The 24,165-nt window shown below is 39.2% G+C and overlaps 2 protein-coding genes across 5 annotated transcripts in view; one reads left to right on the top strand and one right to left on the bottom strand.

The window, feature by feature from the left end:
- Positions 1-15,054, top strand: part of OFD1 (OFD1 centriole and centriolar satellite protein) — a gene marked incomplete at its 3' end in the record, with an annotated part of 37,619 nt that extends 22,565 nt beyond the window's left edge. Inside the window, exons 16-22 of the mRNA XM_082013892.1 lie at positions 2,724-2,856; positions 7,503-7,603; positions 11,013-11,132; positions 12,228-12,379; positions 13,331-13,498; positions 14,115-14,185; positions 15,009-15,054. Of these exons, the coding sequence (XP_081870018.1) occupies positions 2,724-2,856; positions 7,503-7,603; positions 11,013-11,132; positions 12,228-12,379; positions 13,331-13,498; positions 14,115-14,185; positions 15,009-15,054 (791 nt within the window). The remainder of the gene's footprint in view (positions 1-2,723; positions 2,857-7,502; positions 7,604-11,012; positions 11,133-12,227; positions 12,380-13,330; positions 13,499-14,114; positions 14,186-15,008) is intronic.
- Positions 15,055-17,938: 2,884 nt separating this feature from the next.
- The window catches only part of GPM6B (glycoprotein M6B), a gene marked incomplete at both ends in the record, with an annotated part of 31,018 nt that continues 24,791 nt past the window's right edge, over positions 17,939-24,165 (bottom strand). For 2 of the 4 annotated variants that reach the window (XM_082006232.1, XM_082006234.1), the window contains 4 exons: positions 17,939-18,088; positions 20,465-20,530; positions 20,843-20,916; positions 22,839-23,010. In XM_082006232.1, coding sequence (XP_081862358.1) covers positions 17,939-18,088; positions 20,465-20,530; positions 20,843-20,916; positions 22,839-23,010 — 462 coding nt within the window. Of the gene's footprint in view, positions 18,089-19,679; positions 19,761-20,464; positions 20,531-20,842; positions 20,917-22,838; positions 23,011-24,165 lie in introns of those variants that run through there. The other 2 variants (XM_082006233.1, XM_082006235.1) reach the window with 1 other exon arrangement.

Raw genomic sequence — 24,165 nt, 5'->3', positions numbered from 1 at the left:
CACAACCCCCTTTCAGGTAGTTGTAGAGAGCGATAAGGTCTCCCCTCAGCCTCCTCTTCTCCAGACTGAACAACCCCAGTTCCCTCAGCCGCTCCTCATAAGACTTGCGCTCCAGACCCCTCACCAGCTTCGTTGCCCTTCTCTGGACACGCTCCAGCACCTCAATGTCCTTCTTGTAGTGAGGGGCCCAAAACTGAACACAATATTCAAGCTGTGGCCTCACCAGTGCCAAGTACAGGGGTACAATCACTTCCCTACTCCTGCTGGCCACACTATTTCTGATACAGGCCAGGATGCTGTTGGCCTTCTTGGCCACCTGGGCACACTGCTGGCTCATGTTCAGCCGGCTGTCACCCAGCACCCCCAGGTCCCTTTCCGTCGGGCAGCTCTCCAGCCACTCCTCCCCAAGCCTGTAGCATTGCATGGGGTTGTTGTGACTGAAGTGCAGGACCCTGCACTCGGCCTTATTAAACCTCATACAGTTGGCCTCTGCCCATCGATCCAGCCTGTCCAGATCCCTCTGCAGAGCCCTCCTACCCTCCAGCAGATCAACACTCCCACTCAACTTGGTGTCATCTGCAAACTTACTGAGGGAGCACTCAATCCCCTCATCCAGATCATCTATAAAGATATTGAACAAGACCGGCCCCAGAACCGAGCCCTGGGGAACACCACTTGTGACCAGCCGCCAGCCAGAGTTAACGCCGTTCACCACAACTCTCTGGGCTCAGCCATCCAGCCAGTTCCTCACCCAGCGAAGAGTAAACCTGTCTAAGCCACGAGCCGCCAGTTTCTCCAGGAGAATGCTGTGGGAGACGCTGTCAAAGGCTTTACTAAAGTCCAGGTAGACAACATCCACAGCCTTTCCCTCATCCACTAGGTGGGTCACCTGGTCACAGAAGGAGATCAGTTGGTCAAGCAGGACCTGCCTTTCATGAACCCATGCTGGCTGGGCCTGATCCCTTGGCTGTCCTGCAGATGCCCTGTGAGCACTCTCAAGACCAACCGCTCCATGATCTTCCTCGGTATAGAGGTCAGGCTGACAGGCCTGTAGTTTCCAGGATCCTCCTTCCGGCCTTTCTTGTAGATGGGTGTCACATTGGCAAGCCTCCAGTCTTCTGGGACCTCCCCTGTTAACCAGGGCTGCTGATAAATGATGGAGAGATGGGTCCTTTTGTGTTTTCCCCTGCTTACTGTCTTCAATCTCTGAGCAGTAACGTGGATCAAGAAATAGTTGCTGAGAAAAAAATTTGTATTGCCATCTGACCCATGCTCCCTATTACTTGATCATTACTTGACCAAACTTCATACCTTCTGATGAGGAGCAAGGTTGGTGAGTCTTGCAGACAAATACTGTTAGCCAAAGACCTCAGCAATTTGTCGTTTAGTGGAAAATCAGTAAATTCAATCCTAGATAGTTTCTATATAGTAGTAGGTTGTAGTAAATTACCATATGAGATAGCTGGTGTGCCACCTATGTCCTGATATGCAGTATGTGTTAGGCCGAGGAGGTGCATGCAGTAAGTGCTATGTGCTGTTCTTGTCCATTTGTTCTGCATGTGAAAATCTGACAAGTTATTTTACAGAAAATTGGATGTGGGTGGGCTGAGGATTCCCAGCATGAACAGGTATTGCGGGTACACGAGTATGACATAACTGCTGTGTCCCATTCTGTTAGTTCTTGGCTTCCTTTGAGGGTGTTCATCTGTGTTGCATGGGCATAGGGCCTGCCTGGAGATAAAAATCCATGGGCAACCCCTAGTCTGAAGCATCCTGACTTCTGCCGTGTGCTGTGCACCATGAATGGGGGTGCTTCTATACAACCACCTGAAAGAGTTCAGGTATGGCAGTGTTAATAATGGCTTTTTGTCTATCTCAAGCCAAATTAGCACTGACTGCAGTAAAAGTTATTTGGTCAATAAAGAGAAGAAACACAGCAGTACCTGCTTACTGAATGAATACCATATCATAGAAAAAATAATTATTCATAATCTAGTCATGAAAGACTTTGCAAGTTTGATTAAAAGCCTTTTTAATCCTTGGGTTTTGGTTTTTACCTTGGTTTCTTAGTAAATTTAAGACTTCTCTAGTCATATTGCCTGTCTGTTTCTTCCCTGATAACATTACACCTGTTCATAAGAGGATAAAATCTTCAAAGGTTTTCTGCTTTGCTTCATCACCCATCTTCACAAATCTGTAGAAAATGAAACCTCTGTGTTAAATTTCCTAATGAAGAATGGCCTTTGGGAGACCTCAAGTGTTATCTTTTGCTTGCTAGTAAGCACAGCCCTAGCTTGAAATCCGGGTCTGTAACTGCTTCCTCTAGTGCCTGGCATGGGAGAAATTATTTGGTGTTTGGCAGTTTGTGGGGAGCTTGGACATATTATGAGGTGATGATAATCATAGGCTTTTTGAGGAGTAACTTTATGATGGTGAAGGCTTGTAGAGGAGAATTCCCATACAGGAAAGGTGAAAAAAAACCAACACACAAAACACAAAAAAATCCACAAAACATAGTACAAGAAAGTTCATGTTAAGATCTGGATGTTAGTTGCCCTATAGTGGTGGTGCCTGCACAGTCCAATTATGCATGTGTTGTAAAAACCAGTCTTGTCTGAGAAATGGTAGGACTGGATGACCTTTAAAGATCCCCTCCAACCCAAAGATTCTATGATACTATGAAATAACTGATGAATACAAATTGTGGGATTTCTCTTCTGCAGATGTCAGTGGCTCGTACCTTGCCTCTTCGCAGCAGAGTGTTGACCAGGTGCTTTCTCCTATTTCAAAGCCACATTTACCTTCATCTTCTGAATCTGTTTCTTCCTCACCGTCCAGTCATGGGCAGAAAATCAGGTAACATTGTTTACAAAGCAACATTTTTAACCTGCTTTTTAAAGAAACATTTCTCTTAACTGTTCATGGCAATAGCTGCTTTTAAGTAAGCAAGCCATTAATTTTATAAGTGAGAGCTTTTCTAAAGATGAATAAGGATTTCCATTTGTGAAAATCATGCCTCAAAAGGAACTTAGTTATAAAAGCTCCAAATACTTCCCTCCTCCCAAATTCAAACGCCTTTGGCAAATATGACTTGACATTTTCACCTCTGTTAAATTTGTGCTTCCTTACAGTGCAAAGTTATGTGCAGTGAAATACTTAAACCTCAAGTGCGTTGGAAACTTCAGATGAATGCAAATTTGTTTTTTAAAAAAAACCAAACCCAAACCCATCTTGTTCTATGGGAAAGTAAAACTTCATTGATTTCCAAAGTGTTCTGTAAATTCATTTCACTGTTGTAATTGAGCAAGGATGAAACATTATTCCAAAGATTCCCTCTGTTTGGGAGAAATGGTAATGGCAGGACTAGCTGCAGAGCCTAAAAAATCCACCACTGTGGAAAAGTGCTAGGCAAAGGACTAAAAAGCCTGGAGAGTGAGAATGTGAGGCATCCTAAGCACCATGCTGGTTTAATGCAGATATAGCAAATTGATAAGTATCCATCACTGAAACTTAGCTCAAATTCTGCTGTTTAAGGATGTTAATTAGTATGTAGAAACTGTGCTGCTCAGCATTTTCAGTTTGTGCTACTTCAGTCGATGTACATATTGCTTTGTTACCATGTGTGGCTTCGAAGATAGAAGATGGTTCATTTGGTGTGCGCTGTCAGCACTAAGGCATACTTGACAGATATGGGTCATACAAAGTTTAGATGTTCCTGGGCTCAGGTCAGGCTGATTTACTTTGTTGGTTCTCAGACTGTTGTGCATATCTCTGTGGATATATCTCTAGATTTAACAATAAACTTCTGCTTTTGCCCTCCTTTGCTTTTCTGCTTTTCATGTGTCAGTGGTCTGAAAAACTTTGCAAGCAATGTGTGGATCCTCATATTTCAAGAGAGCTGCAAGTTCTGCAACACTTGAAATCTTTTCTCTGGGTGTAGACCTTCTGTTTCATTGTATTTCCTTACACAGTAGGCCGCTTTCAGACAGCTGAATGAAAGATTCATTGTTAATGAATAAAATTCCGTTAGTCACTACTTTCAGAAAACATGTTTTCTGAAAGTTTCCTAAAAATGTAAAGTCTGTTCCTAAAAGTAAATCGGAGTTAAACAACCACTGACTTGCATGCCTATGTATAATATCTATGAAAAAAATCTTATTTTTTAAAGGAGTGAGGAATGTATGGATACGTCCAAGATATATCTGACTTTTCCTGGTGTCCCATAACTTTGGACCATATTAATCATTGAAAAATTTAGACTGCATACTCTTTTTTTTTTTTTTTTTTAGTAAGAATAATGTCTGTACTGTGTTGCAGATGGGTACGGTGGCCAATCAGCTGTTACTTGGCATGTCTTATGTACAACAATCTGATCAGACATGTCAGCCTCATATGAATTACCTGATTGTGAACATATTTTTAATAGTTTGCTGTTATGAGCTCTTTTGGGATTTTGATTCCTCTAGTAGACTTCTGTGCCATCCATATAAATGTGACCCTGATAAGGCTAACAGGACCTCTTGCTGACACTGTAGACTAATTTGAGAACAAACTTCATTTCAGAAGACAAAGTTGGGTCTTTAGAGGACTAAACTTCATTTTTCAATGACTGGAAATTATTATTCAAGAAAAAGGTAAAACTACAAGTTCATCACAAATTATTGTCCAAAGTAGTGATCTCTCATCTTTCTCCATATCAGAACAGGCCTTTTGCATATGCTTGATGTTGAAAAGCTATCAAGGTTATATTTGATGCACACAAAAACCCTTAATGAAGAGAAGGCCACTAATTCCTTGAGCAAAGCTATGTCTCTCTTATTGTGTGTCTATTTTTCACATCTGTGACCTGACTGACAAGCTGTTGCTGACTGAAGCTCAGTAGTTTCTGTTGCCTGCTTGAGAATTTAAATCAAGGCAGTTGTACATTCTCATTTCACTTAACTAACAAGTTGTAATGTTAACTTTTTTTTTCTCTCTGAAGAGCTTTTTCATGTGCCTGTATAACTATTTTCAGAATAGGAATCTCGAGTCTCATTTGCATGTGAGAATGGGATGCGTAGCAGAACTGTTCTCTTTTGCTTTGTTTTTTTTTTAAGATGTCTTTTAATTAAATTGAATGATGTGGCAAAATTAAGCTCCATAGAAATGACTTCTCTTTCCTTTCTGCATCTCCTGTTTCCATGTATGAAATTCTTCTGTTCTTAATGTTCACTGATGCTTCCACTCTGCAAAACTGAGAATCCTGAATAGGTGTCCTCAGAAAATGCTTGAGTATTTAATTTTTAATGTTCCTTTCCTAAGGAGAGACACTTGAATTGGCCTTAATGTGCTAGCTGTCATTCCAAGTTTGATAGCTGAAGAAAGCTTGTCTTGGGGCACCTCTCGCAGGTATTCGTAGGGTTTTCTTATTTTGTTGCTATCAAGTCCTCAACATACGTTTAATGTAGAGAGGGTCTCTTTTTGTGGTTAGAATCTGGGGAGAGCCTTTATGTTCTTGGCCTTGAGAACAAGCTGTTGGGATTTCTAGGGACTGTGAGGTTAGTTCCTTTAAGTAGCTGTCTCTTCTTTCCCTCTGCTCATTCTCATGTTCTGCAGTATGTCTGAGATTTCCTGTATTCCTGTGACAGACCTTACAAAGTAAAGGTTGAGTGTTAACCTGCATGCTAAGGTGATATGGGAAAACGCTCTAATACTGTGAGGGACTGTACTTTGAAGTATGTTGTAGAGTCCACGCTGCCTGAAGAGTGAACAGCCTGAGTAAGTTGTGTGGCAGAGAACATGCTGGCATCTGGGCAGGCAGCTATGGGTTGTAGTTGCTTTCTTGCATTCCTTGTGACAAAGCAAGGGTATGCGGTCCCAATAATTTTATTGAACTTGCTGCTTTCCCAAGACTTTCTTAAAGGGAGAACATTCTTTTGTTGAGTATTTTCTAATTTCTTGTGCCTTGGACTGTTTTCTGTTACATAAAATATTTGAGAAATGCATGTGTGGGCTCTTCCAGTTATTTACTCTCATTATTAGGCAAATGCCACATCATTGATGTGTCTTGTGGGTTTAGTTTATGACCTGTAGATTTTAAGTGGCAATGGGAACTTCTTTGAAAAGAAAAGAAAATAAAATGCTGTAACACCAGTAAGCCATTACAAGTTAGACCTCTGTCACTGGGGAAGAACAATTGCTGCTTCTGACTACAGGAGCTCCTTGTTTATTTATGTTTCAAGATATGAGTGGTATGAAGGAAGCCAATAAACACAGACAGGAAGGCTTGAGTTATAAGGCAGATTATTATCTAAACCATTCCTTTTTTTGTTTAGAGCTGAAGAAACTGATTGTGAGGGTTGTTACCAGTTTTAGGCTAAAAAAGTAATTTTGGACATTAACAAAATAGTTTAGATGGTGGGGATTATTTTTTTTTTAATAGTAATTTTAGGCATAACTCATGTGATTTCATACCGTACTTGTAAGTGTACCATACATGCATGTCCTTGAACATCCTTAAGAATTATTTAACACTTAACCATTTCTGTGGAGGAAAGACTAAAAACATGAAGTAGCCTTCCAAAAACTTGAAGTTCCATTTAATCTGTCGTATTTAATTTAGAGAGTGTTTTTCCCCACTGACGTTACTGAACTATACTTCTGACAATGCAGATTTATTTGTTTGTCCCCAGATTTACTTTTTTATTGAACATGTCTCATTATGGGGGTATGTTTCATTTGTTCTACACTTTGCCCCATAGAAGACCTGAATTCCTTAGAAATTGTAAGTACAAACGTATTTATGCTGTGGTGAAGAGCACCAGCTGGTGTGAAGTAAGCTCCTTTATGAAGTACTGCTGCTGAATTTCATTAGTCCCCTGCACTCCTTTTGCTGTTCTGATTCTGGTCAGTGTTTAGTAGCTGGGTCACGTGGGAGATATTGTTCTTTCACATTATCTTTCTGGTGAGATAAACGGGGATTTAGAATGAGGGCATCAGCCCCATTTTTCATAGCACCCAGATTTTCACCCCTGCATATATGTTTTGCCAGACATCTAATCCTAATACATTTCAAACACATCTGTTAAGATGACATTGAAGTGGGAATTAGACTGTAACACAGAGCCTAAAAAGGCAAATAGGCAAATTTCTTAATTTCAGTTGACTACGTGTCACACTTCATTGTATTTCTCTTTTTTTTCTTACTCCTTTTTATGCTTTTAGAGAGTGTATTTTGTTTTAATATAATGCCTTTATGTTATATACAGGCCTTGGGGAAAGGCTGCAGGGAGATGGCTATCAGAGATGGAGCTGACTTTTGGTAAAAGTTATAGAACCGTATTTAAATACCTTAACTTTTGAGTGAGAAAGTGACATCATTTTGGTTGCATGGTTTTTATATTTGGTTTAGTCTGTTGCTAAGCATGTGAGTAATCTTTGTATTTAAATCTCAGATCGCTATTTGCTTAAAAGTTTAGCATTTATATTTATAAAATTATTTATGTTCTTCCTTCTTCTCTCAGACTTCATAATCAACAAACAGGTCAACAAGATTTCAGTGATATCCCCAAACCAGAGAAGCTTATGTATGAGGACCTTGAAGAACACGTTTCTTCTCTTGAATGTAAGATTCAGTGCATTTTAGACAGCTTGTTTAACACCTTAGGGCTTGACAGTTGTAAGACCAACACTAAAATAGAGTTGGTTCTGAAATCTGGGAACATACTTTTTGTTCAGAAATCTTGCATAACCTTGTTCTCATTAATGCATGTAGGTCTGAATGTTTTAAAATTGTGCAGGTTTGTGGGTTGTTCTTTTCTTCTAAACAACGAAGTGTACTGGTATATGAACTAATTTGAGGCTCTATTATATTTGCTTCATGAAGTAAAACTCTGAGGAGTGTTCATCATGGACCAGTATCAGAGCAGTATTACCAAGTTGTAATTCTGAAGATAAGTTTCTGCAGCCATTACATATACTCTTGGGTTTTTTTCCTTCGGTAACTGAGGCTTAAATAGTGTTCTGAATTAGAAGTTGCTTTAGAAGTATGTGTAAATGTGTGAAGAACACTTGCTGATTAATGACAGCATAATTGCATCTCTGAGTAGTTTTGGAACATCTGGTTCGGTTACTGAAACGTGAATTTTATCTTAATTTTTTTTTTCTCTGAGGTCAGCATTTATTTATTTCCATTTCTGCTTTCTATTGATCGCAGGAAGAACTTTGCCATTATGTGGTGTTTTGTACTGCATGATGTAAAATGTTTCCTTCTCTCTGTGTGCTGCAGTCAAGCCTGCAGGGTCATGTTTTCAAAAGTTTTTGATGTAACTAAGGTACTGTAGAAAGAGGAGGGTAATAAAAGTTAATGCACTTTGTAACCATAGTATATGGAGAGTGAAATAGAAGCAGTTATTGGCTTTATTTCCTAGTTTTTTGGCATTTGAGTGACGACTTAATGTTGGGACCTGAGCAGCCTTATCTCCCATGAAACTGTGGGTTTAAAGTATGTGAAATTGTCAATGAGCAAGATGTGAACAGCAAGCTAAACACCTTTCCTGTTTCCAAATTTCGTTAGGTCTGTAAAGTCTTGAGACTGGTGGAGATACATCACTGGGTGGTATAATTCAATTCGTAGTTGGTGAAGAGATTATAATTATTTTATGGGAGACTTAGAATCACTGATTTCAAAGAAAATATTCCGAATGGGTGTAAGTGTTTTCCTGGACCTGAGACTGGCAGGTTCTTTTGGTTGTGGTTAGGTTGTATGGAAGATGGAGTGATGCCCTTGTTCACTCTCCCGAACCTTTAAAAATATGGCTTTCAATATTTTAAAAACCAACCAACCAAAAAAGATACTGTTTGTTTAAACAGCAAATGTGCTGATAGTGTTTAGTGGTAACTAGCAGAAGGTGATGACTCATCTGTGCATTTCTCTGTGAAGTTTTACTTAGTATATTTGTTGTTTTCTAATTTATCTCATTTAGTTTTCTTTTTATAAGCTTTAAATGCATATTTGAATGTGAACCGAGCCTGTAGCCACTAATGGTTTCTACTAATCTCATATTTTAATTAGATTTAGATTTATTTGTTTAATTTCATATTGGAGACTTTTAGGAATACATTGTACATTTCACTTTTATCAAATATGGGAATAGACTGGCATTTTCTTGGCAATTAGGCCTGAGTAGATGCTGTGCCCAAACAAGTTACCACTGTATCATTTAGTGACACGTGGTAGTCAAAAGAATAATTTTAAGAGTTTGCATATGCTGATGATTTCTCAATCAACAGTACTTTAGTTGGGTCAGACATCAAAAGACAATCTGAGTATGTAGAAGGAAATCAGAATGGTTAAAAAGAGGAGAAGGTAACTCAGGAGGAATTGAGGGGGGTGTAAGAATGTAAAATCTAAAAAGTAAATGTAGAATAAGATACAATGAAGGAAGAAGTTGATAAGAGTAGGGGAAAAAAAGCAATGGAGTGAAGGAGATGCCAGAAAATGTGGAAGCTTTTAAATCCTACTGTGAGTGAGCTCTAGCAAGAAAAGATGGGAATTTCTGTTGGCAGTAATTGCTTTTAGTTGATGTGCGCGTCTTAAGGACATAATGCATCTCTCACTGTCCACCCTTACATAAAGGGGTGAAGGTGTACAAAGAGCAATACCTTTTTTTTTTCCTTCACAGAACCGTTAATGTAAAGATGTTTTGTATTCTGTTGTTTTGGGTTTGTTTGTTTGTCTGGTTAGCAGACCTTTAGAAGTTAGGTTCCTGTTAAATATTGTATCTATTTGTGCAAGGAATGTTTTGACTACTTAAATATTACATGCCCTGAAACATACTTATGCCTCATATGGGAATAATGTTGTTGTTGATAACCTTATAATTTAAACCTAAAGTTAAAGAGAGAGCAAAAAATCAGAGTAGATTTCCTTTTGAGTGTGATAACTCATTATTTTGGTCTTACGTAAAACATACATAGAACTTACTTTCCTAGGCGAAGCTGGTAGGACTTTGTGTTGCTTTTGTAAGAAACTGCAAACATTCTCATAACTTTGCTAGACTGACAGTTTGGCAGAAATTTTCTGTGATGTTTTCATCTATAATCCCTTTAAAAGAATTTTAATTTGAAGAGATTGAGACCATTCTGTAAGAGAGAGGCTGATAGGTTTGGGTGTCCTTGGTTTTTTTTCATGCAAAATATTTGTTTTGTTATAACATAGAAGGGAAAAATGCTTGAAACCTTGATAATATTTGAAGGATGGGAAAGGGGTATTTTCTAAACCTTTACCCAAAACTTCAGGAAATATAGAAGGTATCTGTACTGCATTACACTAAATGCTTGGAAAAATGATCCTGTGTATTTCAGGTTGGCTGCCTGGAGAGAATGGCTACATCTGACTTTTTATTTCTTTTTGCGTTCTCCCCTAAAACTGAGATAATAGCAGTCTGCATACTTTGCAAATATAAATTAAGAAGCAGTTGAGTGTCATAGCAATGATCACAGATGAAGTACAGTAGTTGTGTTTTTGTAAATTCAGAGCCACATTGCACAGGGAGAAGAAAATATAATGTAGAATATCTGAGTTAGCAATATCCATCCTGTGCACTGAAGAAGGCAAGGATCCTAAAAAGAAATGGTATGCGATCAAATAATTAAAGGTTGTTTTATGTGCATGGAAAGGATGAGCTAAGCTTGGACATGTAATTTTTTCTGTGACCTGTATCTTGATTATGTAAAGAAATGAAAACATTTTGGTTTTCTGTTGTATATTTATTCATGAATCTCTTTTGGTTTTGTAAACAGATGTGTTCCAATAGCTAATTTCAAAACTAACAATTCTGTAATTAAAGCAGCAAATACAGCCTATGATAATTCTTAATCCTCAGAGAAATGGTCAAGTTGAAGGGAAAATGCTCAATTAGTGCTGATATTTATGTGTTCTAATTCAGCCATTCCCACACTTTGTGTCCATTGCTGTGCTCCACTATTGTAATTACAAAATAATGAAGCCATTGTTCAAATTTCTTCTCCAGATCAGGGGGACATTCCAGAGCAGTGTGAAAGTGAAGCCTTGCATCCATCTGGGGACATCGTCAATGGAAACCGTGTCACAGCCACAGTGCCAGAAACAGCCACTTCGCTGCAGGACTTAAGTGAGTTCTCAGCTCCAAAACAAAAGTGAATACCCTTTTTGAATGTCAAATGTATAAAACAAAAAGCCAAACATTTAACATTCTGCAGGTATATATGCTGGCGTGACTGAAAAATTTTTCTAAAAGTGCTAATTATGTAATAAGAAGGAAGGAGTGTTTTCTTTGGCTTTACTGTATGAGGATGTCTCTTTCACCTTGGTTTTGGTTAAATTTGTTTTTAATTTAAACACTTTTGCCACCTGTCCCACCCCCCCCATCCACCTTCTGGAGAGTCAACTTTGTTTTTTCTTTTTCTCTTTAAGATAATTGTTAAATATTATTTCTGCTCTTGATAGAAATAAGACTTGAAAGGTTTTGGTTTGATTTCTTTTTTTTTTAAAGTATTTTATATACTGCTTGTCTGAATTTTTTTCATTTTTCTTGACTCTGTTCACAAACTGCATTATCACAATGCTGGTTTAGTTCTTTGGGTAGATGAGGATGATTTCAGTGCAGCATATGCCACTTTTCTAATTGTTCTAGATGGAAGCATGATATTTGTTTTTATTTAGAGAAGAGCTTTCTAGCTTCTAACTAACAATTCCCAGTATTTAGGTGGCCTATCTGATTACTATCTGAATACAGTTCTACTTACACAGCTTTTTAAATCTACCTGTCATGTTAGCAGTGTGCCCTGCAAGAATTTTCAAAGGTTTTTTAAGTACTTTGCTTTATAAATATAAAGAATTGTATTCAACCATGTTGCAGAGAGGGAAAGAATACAGCAACATGAGCTTTAGGATGACAGAGAACTAATGAGAAAGTCCATCGTAGGCATGAGACGTGCATAGAGAGATTTGTCAACTCCCTGCCCTCTACTTTGTCTCTACTGTTTAACTCTTAGCGAGTCATGTATCAGACTGAATATGTATAGAGTTGGGAAGAAACATTACGAGATGCCCAAGAATAACTTTGGTGTATGTATAAACAATATATCCAGTTGTTTTTCATTTACTGTTAATGTTATATGGGGACCTGTTACTTATTTGGGTGCGACTGTAGTAGATTACTGAACTACATAAATTAAATCACAGATGTTGAAATAATTTTTTGCAGCGGTGCTGGATCAAAGACAGATTGAAGAACAGAATAGAGAAGTTGAGAAGAACTTGAAAGAAGAAAAGAAAGCACGAGAAGAAAGGGGAGAGAGAGAAGAACAGGAAGCTTTGGAAAGAGAGCAAAAAGGAGTGGAAAAGCTTAACAAAGAGGTGGTGATTTAGTATTTTAATTTCTGACAGTGATGCAACTTTGTAGTGCCATGTATTTTAGGATTTCTGTGTTACTTGGTTAAACATAGATTTTATTTTTTAAGCGAAAGTAGTAGAGGCTAAGTTCTTTTATGTACTTGTGCGATTCACCAGAGAGTCTCGCTAGAATTTCTCCTTATGCCAAGTAACTTTTTCACTGGAAACAGATGCTTTTTCTTCCATACTTCATGTAACTGGAAGCTACAGTTTTATGGCCAGGAGTCAGAAGACAGCTGTCGCCAGGCTATCGGAACAAGCTATACCTTCGCTGACTTTCTGGTCTGGGCTGCTGCTGGTGGGACACCGCCAGAACATGTTAACTTCCACCTGTTCATTACCCTGTATGAGGGTATCCAGGGTACTTTCTTGGAAGTAGAAGCTATAAGGAGACCTCAAGGAGTTTGCTGAAATCCCTTTGTGCTGATGTAGCATGTGCTGAAGTAGTGTTCTGAACTTCTAGGACCTGTATAAAACTTGGCTTTTTGCTCCCTCCCATTTTGTCTTCCTTTTCCCACCCTTAAACCTTGGTTAATTTGATTCAGCTTAGCGGTGCTGGTCAGACATGCTCGTGCGACCCGTCACACCAGCAAACTTGGCCCTTCGAGGAGCTTGCGTTCCTGCGTGAGCTCATCTTCTTCAGTTCACATGTAGATGTCCTGTGTGGAAGCCTCAGGCGTCACGGCATCTCAGACATCCAGGCAGGGTTAGAGTGGGATTTCTTGAATGTTGCTTTTTGAATTGAAGCAATAGCTTAACGTTTCATCTTGAACTGCATGTAACAAATGTAATGCTGTTTAGACTGGCATGTTTTACTGAGGTTAACGTGAAATCCTGCATGCAGTGCAGGTATTTTGGTACAAAGATATTTTTCTTGAGCTGATCGGTATTTAGTTTTGATTTTGTGTCTTAAAGTGGATCCAAGACTTGACCAAAATACATGAAGAAAAAGAAGATAAGGAGGGAGGAAAATTTGAAAACAGTAATTCTGGTGCTGAAGACGACTTAAAGGATCCTACTCCAAATCCATTAGAAAAATACATGAGAATAATTCAGCAGAGCAGAGAGCAGGAACTGGCAAAGGTAATTATTCTCAAAACCCAGTCCTAAAAATATTACTGCGTGAATTTACGTCTTGCTAAAATATGCTTAGAATGAAAACAATATTCTCATTCTTTCTTTTTTTCTTCGTTCAGAAGCTTTTTATAACAACCTGCAGAGATGGGTGTCTGGATTTGTATTGCAGAAATGTATTGATTCAAAAGAAAAAAAAAAAAGGAAAACTTTCTTTTATAAGTTTTTGGGGGTTTTATTCTGGTGGGGGGGGTTAGTTTGTCTTTTAGGTAGTAGGACAGTTATTTAAACTTAAATGTCCTAGATTTTTAGTTTAAACTGTGTTTAAATACAGCTTGAGTCTACACAGGTCAGTTTGTGTTCCACTAACACAACTGATGGAATTTATTCTGGCAAAATGGAAAATTAAACCTTAAAGAACATTACTTTGATGAAAGGCTGCAGCATACTTTTGTTCCGACATTATCCAAACCTGATTTTCTGAAGCGTCATTATTCTAGATGTGATGCAGCATTTGTAGAAATAGGAGGTTTATTTTCAATTAGGTGCCTTAAAGTGCAGGTGCTATTATTAGAAGTGACATAAAAACCAGTTACAGAAAATGTATTTTCCTGTTGGCTGCCAGGATGCAAAGAAAGAAGAAACAGGAGAGGTATCACTTACAGAGGGACTCGTATCTAGTGAAAAGGATGACAGGTAAGGCTCATATATTACTATTAATCACTTCTGTTACCCCATATTAATAAGTAGTTGGAGTATGAATTACAGTTGAGAGACATCTGCCTTCCTAAAGAGTGAAATAAACAAACTAGTAATCAAAATGACATTTGCTGGGAGAATTGAGGATCCTTCCAGTTCTTAGGGAAGTTATGCACTGCCTGGCGTTCAGAGCTGGGAAGTACATGCAATGATCTGTTTCAGTAGCGAGGGCGCTTCCTCTGGGTCTCTCTAGGCAGTGATAAACAAGGATATAGTTTTTAGTTGCTTGACAGGGGAAAGAAAAAGCCAAACCCAACCCCACAGCTCTCAGTTTGTGTGAAGATGTAGAACTGAAAATATATATAAGCAAAAAATATGGAATGGGTTAAAAAAATTAAATGCTCAAGCTCACCCTACTAATGGCTCAGTACTAGCTGTGCCTCTGAAGTGCTGTTTTGCATACCAGACCTTGCCCTGGTGCTCCTGAGTTAGTTGGTACCCATATGGTGTTCATTTCATGGGGTGGGTAAGCGCTACAGAAGTGGCGGACAGGCAGTACTGCTTTTTGGTAGCAGAGATAATGGCTTTCTGTTCCCCCAGGCCCAAACCCTGGCCTGTAGAGATGTGCTTATTTCCTGTGGTTCATTGAAACGGCAAGAGAACTGCCCCACAGCTGGATGTAAAACAAAGCCAGCGCTTACATGCAGTCTCTGAAACTGCACGTAACTTTAACTTTTTCTAAAACAAGTATTTACATTTCAGAGAAGAAACTGCTTTCTGGCCTCATACCTTCTTTCCCTCCCTCCTATCCTCAATGCAGCGCTACAGGCATTTCTCACGGAGACGTGGATGAAAACTTCTGGTGAACAATAGCTACTGCTTTTTTTTATTATTATTATTACTACTACAATACAAATGTTTTTAAAGCTGCTTTCTACCTGTAAGAAGTCATAATAAATGTTAGGCACAAAGATTGCGGGCTCTATAATGATAAATTAATGAAGCTGATTTTCAGCTGTCTCATCGCTTCAGTCATTGATGTCAAAGAGGGAGTCTGGACATGTTGTTACTAATGCAGAAAGAGACCCTTGAGCGGGGTGACAGACAGGACAGAGCTGTGTAAAGCACCGCATCGATGTGTTCAGGAGAAGTGGCTCCGGCACTGAATTCCTGTAAACTCTGACAGCTTATGAAGTGCTGCACCCCAGCCCCTTCCCCTCCAGCTGTTACAAACTGCCTGTACCCCTCTTACTGCCACTGCCGGGGAAACAAGTGCCTGGGAAAGCAGCCCTACTGTTGTGTGTCTCACCTTGTTGGTATGAACCGGCCCAGAATGGAGAGATTCAGATAAAAATGCTATTTAACTCATCTTTATTTAAGCTTTGTATTTTGTAGGTAGATTATAGGCAAGATCCTTAAACTTTATTTACAGTATAAAACACAGTATTTTTTACCAATGAAGTAGTTTTGGGTGGCAGCATATATTACAACTTGCAGTGCATCTGAGGCTGCTCGTCTTGACCTAACTAACTACAGGAACATGAAGCCAAGTTTGACAGAATTTAAGAGCAAAAACGGAAGCACCGTCCTGTGAATTCACTGGACGATGAAACATGATGTACCAAAACTGCAACAGAAATACACTGTGCTTTTAGAAATTAAGATGAAAAGCAGTGGAAAACTTTGTTTTTAGAAATGAAGATGAAAGGTGGCCAGTCCAATTTTATATGCTGCTTGGTGTGGTGGCTGCAGCAATGCTGGCCTGTCCAAAATGTCTGAGACAGCTCCTGTTCAGTGTCCAGAAGGGGAGGGGTAGTGCTTGTTGCATCATGCTGGCCTGGAACAGCCACTGCTACTTCATCCTACCACACTGAGGCCGTCACCCCCAGGGCATCCATCCCTTCCCTGTACATCAGCAAAGGGATGCTATTGAACAAAAGGCATTTCACTTCAGCTAGAGACATAGCAGCCTAGAGACACACTAGTGTGGAGTAGCTGCAGGTCTGTTTTCAAATAAGCATACACAAGTGTTGTCTATTATCTACAAATATTTATTTTAACACTTGGATGTAACTACAGGAAGCCCTTGGCACTGATAGAAAATATTGATTCACTGTTAGGTTACAAAAATTTATACATAGCAAAAATTTAATGCTCTTTACATAAAAATATTAGACTACTTAAACAAAACTTCAAAAACTCCCAGTAATAGCTACACTGAATTAGAAAAGAATTAGGCTTTAAGACACTGCCTCCATTATTACCCTTATGCAAACACTGGGCTAGAACACCACCTGCATTGCTGTAGAAATGTCTCCTTCATGCAACAGGTAAGAACATACACTAGGCTATTTCATCATAGTTGCTCTACATTGATCAACCTTTACCCCTTGTTTGAAACTGTCAAATTAGACTTCATTATTTAACCAAAAAAATCATAGTTGAAGTTAAACTCCCCCAAAATGCCTTTTCTCTTAATACTGACTTGAAGAAATTTGTGCTTCCTTTGATTTATGTTCAGCAAACAGTCAAAACTATCAAACCACACGTCAGCTTAACATGGGTATGACTTGCACATCGAATTTTTCAAATGACTGATGTATTTTACTTTTCCCCCCAACATTTATATATATATATAATCATATAGAACAAACACCAAATATACCATCACTAATACTCAAGATATCACTGAATGCTTCTGAAAAAAACATTAATTAGAAGGCAGACTTCTATGGGAAATGACTTTAAAATGGCACCAGTTGGGTTTTTTTTTTTCTGGACACCACATTTTCTTCATGTGCTAATTAATTTGTAAAAAGGAAAACACATAAGCACTGACTATAAATTTGCTAAGCACCAAGATAGAGAAAGGTGGACATCCTGTATTCTGTTTTATGGCTGTAATGTTTATTGTTTGTGTAAAACTTGGCAAACTTTCTCATCCGCTCATTTGGACTAGTCAGATCAGTGTCATTTTAATAAGGTAACACTTTTCACTTACTTAAAATGTAGGATAATGGTCTCCTGCCACTATATAAATGCTAAGACATTTATAGAAAATAAATATTAAGGCAAGGCTGACATTTATTTTCAAAGAAGGGGATCATTATCCAGATCTGGGGACCTACATTCCATTAAATAGTTAATAAAAAGATTAAAACTTGGGACATCTGCTCAACACTGACATAAGCACAGGAGCGTGATTGCTTCATCGTGAAAGAGTGTGGCACGGAAGCAGAGTGCCACTCCTGCAGCCCCTGTAAGGAGCATTCAGAGGCAGCCCCATCGCCGCTTGGGAGCCACCACCTAAGCAGGAGCTGTCAGAAATCACAGCCGGCCAGAGTTTCACGTGAGCGTGAACTGCGAAATACCGAACCAGGCACCCTACGCGCACCTTTGCCTAAGGTCTGCGCAGGAAGCTACTGCCTGCTGGTTTGGAGCACCTGCCACCGTTTTGTGCAGGACGTCATGCTGGAGAAGGTGTCAAATACTAAATACCAAAAAGTCTCGAGGAAGAATAATTTGGTCACTTATTGTGAAGTGTTGCCTTTTAAAATGCCTGGAATAAAACCTCCATTCTCTGTCTGAAAGGATGGAAGATTACCCACGGGAAGATTTCCCTATGAATGTGGTCCAGGAGCTGGAATGTGAAGCTTTTGCACTTCTAATTTTGTTTGGTAGACACACATCTGTACTGCAGAGCAGCTAGTTGTTGATTTGTCAATTCTGCTGAATTACTGTGGCAAACATTTATGTGTAAGAATTGAGTTGCTCTTTTGACCGAGACTGGATATCCTGAAGCTCCTGCTCTTCTTTTGCTTTGATATCTTGGTAGGCCTGCATTTTGCTTGCATCCTTTAAGTAGGCCCAGTTAGAAGACAGTATCATGAGGAAGTGGATCTGGAAGAGAAGGGTGAGCATGATGGCTAGTGAGCATGTCAAGAGGCAAAGCAAGCTGCTAGTTAGATTAATAGACGGTCTTTAAAATAACGACAAAAAAAAAAGTTATTCTACGTTAATAAGCATTCTGTTATTAAAACAAGCACAGAGGCTGTTTTCAAAGACCTCTAGAATTTGGCATGCTAATACTTCAGTTGGTTATTCACAATTTAGAGAACGTTAGTATAACAGTAACAGAACGCGCTACAGAGCTGTACAGATCAATTAAAATGCAGAATGGGGGGAAGCAGGAAAAAAACGTTTTGTACATGGCAATATATATATATATGTAATCTGTGAACTACGAGGTGCTCAGAAGAACTGCGTTCTAAGGCTGTGGTGTTTATGCATATCCGAGCCCAGATCCTGCTAATTCTTTTCCCCCAACAAGCAGATGAGAATTCCACCCTCCCCCTGGAAAAAGCCTAAAACTGTAAACAGCTTTATTGATGTGAACAAGGCTACATTAACATATCGAAAAATTAAACAACAAACAAAACATGAGCCCAAAACTAAGCAAAAGCATGCAATCTCTGGGTTAAGAAGTCTTAATTGTATATTTTTATAACTACATTATAAACTCTCACCAACCTCAGGTGAAGAGTTTTATATCATGTATAGCAACTGTTCGTGGGGGTTTTTTTAAAATATTGTGTGGATTTTTTTCTGTTTTGTGCATTCGTCTCTTCCCAACTTTTTTTCACCATACTTCATGCAAAAAAATCTACATCTGAAAACACCAATTTCACTTCTCTCATGTTCCCCCCCGCCTTGCCAACAGTGTAAAAATGTCTCTGTGATCTATGCATGGTTTTGCTTCCCGTGCAGTCATACTTACATTTTTGAGATCTGGCTACTGAGGAATCAGTTACTAAAGTACAAGCCATACAAGAACAGAAGCTTTTTATATGCTGTTTCTTCCTAGTTCAGGGTCCAAAAGAAAGGATGTGATTGTTTTACGCAGAGCTAATACAAGGATATGTTTGCCTTCCAGAGAGAGCATGATTGGGCAATTACTTGAAAATGAAGTAAGGAAAAATAATCAACTTCTTCATCCACGGAATCACTGGCAATACAAGCCAATTAATTCCTAATACCTGTGCTTCTGATTTCCGCCAGAGGAGACTGGCACTACTTCATTAGTCCTTTTCTTTTGCATCGTATGTTTTGTATGCTCGGGGAGAGGGGTCATATTTGGTGTGCAGGATGAAGAACGAATTAATAATTCTGACCCTGAACCGTTCCAGTATCTGCTTTAGAGATGACTGTCAGAAAGCAAGTGGAGACTTGAAATGGAAGCACCCCCTCTTCAGAAGGATGCTTATAAACACCCCTACAGTAACTGAATCCTCTCGACATGAAAACATAGCCAGATCTCATCCACATCATAGTTCATATACAAGCAGTCACTTTATTAATCTGATAAGCTAAATGATGCTTACTGAAGCTATTTACAATTACTGTAACAAAATTCAGAAAGCTAGACTTTTAGCCTAGGGTGTCAGTGGTATTTCAAGCTACGCAATGCAGCTCTTTACTGGGCTTATACAATTTAGAATTTAGTGCAGCAATCTTCCCGACTCTTAAACTTCAAAACAGCATAGTTATATGTAGTAGCCATCATGTAGATCAGCTGGTGGAAGAGAACAAAATACAGGAGCGTAAGATACAACAAGGTGACGGCTCAAGCCCATTTGGGCAACTGTCGATACTTCTACAACAGACGTTATTCTGAGCTTCTTCCAGGGTGAAGATGCAAGGTAAATAACTTGCCGTTTATCCGGAGAGGATAACCTACATACAGACCTAAGGCTATTGCATCAACAAATAGCAAGTATTACACCTGGGCTTGGCTGACGGGAGGTTAGAAGCTGGCAGCTAGAGGAAGCGTTAGACATATGAAGTAAGTCATCTTGTTAACGTCCCTTTTTCCAGCTGCTACCTGTAATTGGCATTGCAGAGCTGGGCTAGTCAAACTGCCTGGGTCCAGACAAGAATACTGAGAGGTTACAAGCACTTGATCAAATAAACTACAAAAATGAAAAGAAATAGTGGACATTAAAATAGAAGTAGGGAGTAGAAGTATGATTTTTCAAAGGATGAGCAAAGAATTTTATTCTAAGGATGGGGGAGGTGGGTTAAGATGACTTCTTAAAGCAAAAGTTTGGCACCTGCTGACCTGCAATGACCAAACCATAGCAGCAAATAACGGCACTTGCAGCTCGCCTTCCTTCTGTCTAGTATCACTCTTTTTAAGATGCATAAAATTTAATCTTAAAGCATCTTAAGCCTGAAAGGAACATGTTACACAACAGAACAACAAAAAATGCTACTCACCAGTGCTATGACAGTGGCGCCAGCTCCAGCACAAGCCACAATGAACAGGTGATAAGACATGTAGAACTAGAGAAAAACACGTTAAAAACATTGAAGCAACTGAGGATAGTATAAAAGGCATTTCAACTGTTCTAGAAAATAAGGACAATAAAATCATCTAGATAGCAAGGTATTCACAGCTTCAGAAAATAAAAGTGTTCGGAAATCATTTTCATTTTCTGGATGACCTAACACAGAATAATTTCAGTGTTGTGTTTAACTCCATCTCTTTATAATATTAGTATTAGTTTTCTCAAAAAACCTTTCATCAAGTTATTTATTACACAGTGCCCAAGCGACCTGGAGGCAAAAGCTGCACACAGGTATATGTTTCTGTACCTCATTCGTGTTGCAGATGTTCTCTAAAATCGGGCCACAGGCTTTGCCAGGTACAGCATTCCATGGGATAATACCTGAAATACCACAGCAAAAGAAACCACTGATTCTAGCAATCAACACACGTTTTCTCTTCCTCTCTCATCTTTTCCGCCCACTTGCCAGTTGTGTTCCCACTCTGGGCATCCGCACGTTGACCAGTACAGCTTTGAGTTGGCGGGAGGAATTAAAACAACTCAAGTTGTGCTTTCTCCCTATACCGAGGCTCGCTGCCAAGACACGTTCTCAGATGTGGTTTTCCCATATGGCAGCCAAATGGTTGGTTGGGTTTTTGCACTTCAAGTCCAGTCACATACTGCCTACTCCCCCACTCAGCACTGAAAGGGTCAGTCTGCATCTCAGAGGTACTTGGCACCTTTCAGGATAGCACTTACTAGATTAAGTTCTCCTTGAACAAGTAACTACTGCAGAAGACTGTGAACATGGAGCTAGAGGGAAGAATTATGGGATTTTTTTCTGGTTTAGTCCCAACAGGTAAAAAGCATTAAGTGAACACTGCAACAAGAAAATCCAGTCTGCCGCACCTCACGTACTCCCAATTACTTTTCTTGCATGACTGAAAATCTGAAAAGTCAACAGGATCTAGCAGACTGAAAATAACCTCCACTTTTAGGCCTGTAACAGACGTAAAGCTTAAGCAAAAGCCATTTGAAGAAGCCATTGAAGCCAGTCTCCCCCCATATAACTTGCATTTCAAACTCAGCTGGTTGGAATTAGCAGCTCTGAAAGGGGCAGGTCATTGAAATTATCTCAGGATGGAATGGCTTTCAAAAATATTTTATACGATTTCCTTTAAAGCCAGCTTCTCCTCTGCATCTGCAGTATACACTTGAAGCCTTTTAGCTACCACTTCCATCCAAAAATGTGAGGACAGTTCAGTGACACGAGTTGCCTGTTAAGGAGCTGCTCCCTCCCATCACTCACTGAAACTCAAATGGTTTTGCTGATCAGAGGGACAGCACAGCCCTGCGCGGCACCCGTACAGCTGCAAAACAACCAGGAGAAGCACAAAGGCGGAGGAGCACATCTTCTCCCTGCACTCCTAGGCTTTCCTGCTAAAGAAAAGTGCTTCCCAGCCTCTTGCTGTCAGTTGCTAAAACAGGATGCAAACATTTAACTGATTTGGGACTTCTTGCTTTTAAAATTAGTATATCTTATCTTCTCCTGCTGGACTTGCAGCCCGGATAGGAAAGCAAAACCAAGCTTTCTTACTTTTGCAACTCTGAATCTGTTTTTTCTCAGCTTTGCGTGACTTAGTCCAAAGAAAGAACCATTCCTAGAAAATGTTAGCCAAAATGAAGCCGAAAGTAACAGTGACAAAAGCTCTTCTGCACTAGGGAAAACTAAAAGATTAGCTTTTAAGAAAAAATTCACCTTAAAGAATGAACTACTTAAAAAGCCTGACCCCTATTTTAAGCTGTTGTCCCCACTCCTCTGCTACCTGCACACCCCCCTCAGATTTCTGTGTCATCAGAAAGCAGTAGTAATTCATGCAGTTAAGGCAAAAGTCTTGATTGCAGGTTTTTGGTCTTTTAATTGTTAGAGCAAAGTTCAGATGTTAACTTCATATTTAAATGTAGAAAGAGCTTTTTGAAAGGAAAAAACATAGGCATATGGGTTCAAAAACCAGAATCTGGTTATCTATTTCCGAGTACTGTTTCTCAGCAGTTTATTTTAAGGCTGATCTATTTTTAAACCTAATATTATAGTATTGGAAACAGCTACAAAATCATTTTAGATAAATGACTTGCCAGTTCAGTTAAATTGATTGGCTCTGGAAAGAGATCAGTGTAATCTGAATTAATTAGAAAAGTAAAAGCACATTCAGATATACAAGATACTTTTGCATTTGGTTCATTTGATAAGGCTGAGACAAAACTACTGAAGACAGACCAAGGAGAAAGGATAAAGCATTTAATGTAAGGATTAAAATAAGTACCATATTGCCTGATATCCACGCAGATCTGGTCGCCTGGAACTGTCACATTTGTCTGAAGAGATTTGATGACTTCGCAAGTTGACCATATGTTATAGAACATAAAGACAGGCACAGCAGAGAAGCCAAAGACCCCAAGCCAGGCCACTCCAAGCACATAGGTGAGGAAAACAAACTGAACAGAGAAAACACATGCACTTCATGTTTATTCTTTGAAAAGAATACTTGATTTTTACTTAAAAATGCTTCAAAATAATCTTAAGTATACTTTCAAGAAATCAAGTAATAAAACATTTGATTTCCAAGCACAAATAAAATCAGTATTAATTGCTTACAAATACTTGGGTAGTTAAAGTGCTACTGAGAAAGTAATTCAGACATTTCCTTTTTCATCAGCCTGCTTGAGTAAACAGCTTGACCTCCTGAAAGAACAGTCCATTAATTTATTAACATTCTCAGCTAAGCAGGGATGCTGGTTGCCAGCTAAAACCAATAAAATTCCAACAAAAATCAATTTAAGGAGGTTTTTTTAATTAACTGTAACATACCAGCGTTTCTATACAACTTGAAAATCAAAACAATAGAGTGAATTGACGTTCCTGGAGCTCTCCCGTACTCCCTGATTTATCGAAATAAATTTTTAATGTTACATTTCAGAATACCTGGTTTTGAAAACATACCACAACCGTTACAGCAGATCAGAAAAATTCACTTGATCTAATACACATTGCCAAGAAGAAAATTAGTTACTTCACCTTAGAGAAATATGGATGTTCCATTGAAATTTGCTGGTTTGGGTTTGTTCTTTTAAAAAAAAAAAAAAAAGAAAATTATCTGCATTTTCTTTGGTAAGATTATAAGCTATGGCACTCTTTGCCTTGGGAATTTCCAGCTTCCCCCTCCCACTGGACCTCTCTTCCTTTTCCCTCTTCTTCTAAGTTTTATGGTAAAACAGTAGTTCTTGCATCAGTTTCTAGCTCCCTCCTCTTGGTAAGACTAGGATTTGGATCCTACTTGGAAAGCGGGGTAGTGCTGTTCCATCTTCTGTGTTCCCTTTTCACTGTTATTTAACTGTAGGTGGACTGGAAGGGCTTTGCTTCCAGTAAAGCATTGCTGCTGTACCGTCTTACTTGAAACTTGTGTGCCGGAGAAGAACAGCAAGGATGGGAAAGGCTCAGAGGGAGGAGGGGTGTCTCAGCCTCACCCAGAACTGACGGGCAGAACTAACGCTGCAGTGGTGGAAGTTTGCATCCTCGTAGGCTTTTGTCCAGACGCGCTGAACAACGCTGCAAATGTTACAGCAAAGGCTGAACAACTGGTTAGGTTTTAC

This window comes from Phaethon aethereus (assembly GCF_964289735.1).
Source record: "Phaethon aethereus genome assembly, chromosome: 1".
NCBI classification, from domain to species: Eukaryota; Metazoa; Chordata; class Aves; order Phaethontiformes; family Phaethontidae; genus Phaethon; species Phaethon aethereus.
Note: the sequence above shows the minus strand (reverse complement) of the source record. Positions and strands in the feature narration are given on the sequence as shown.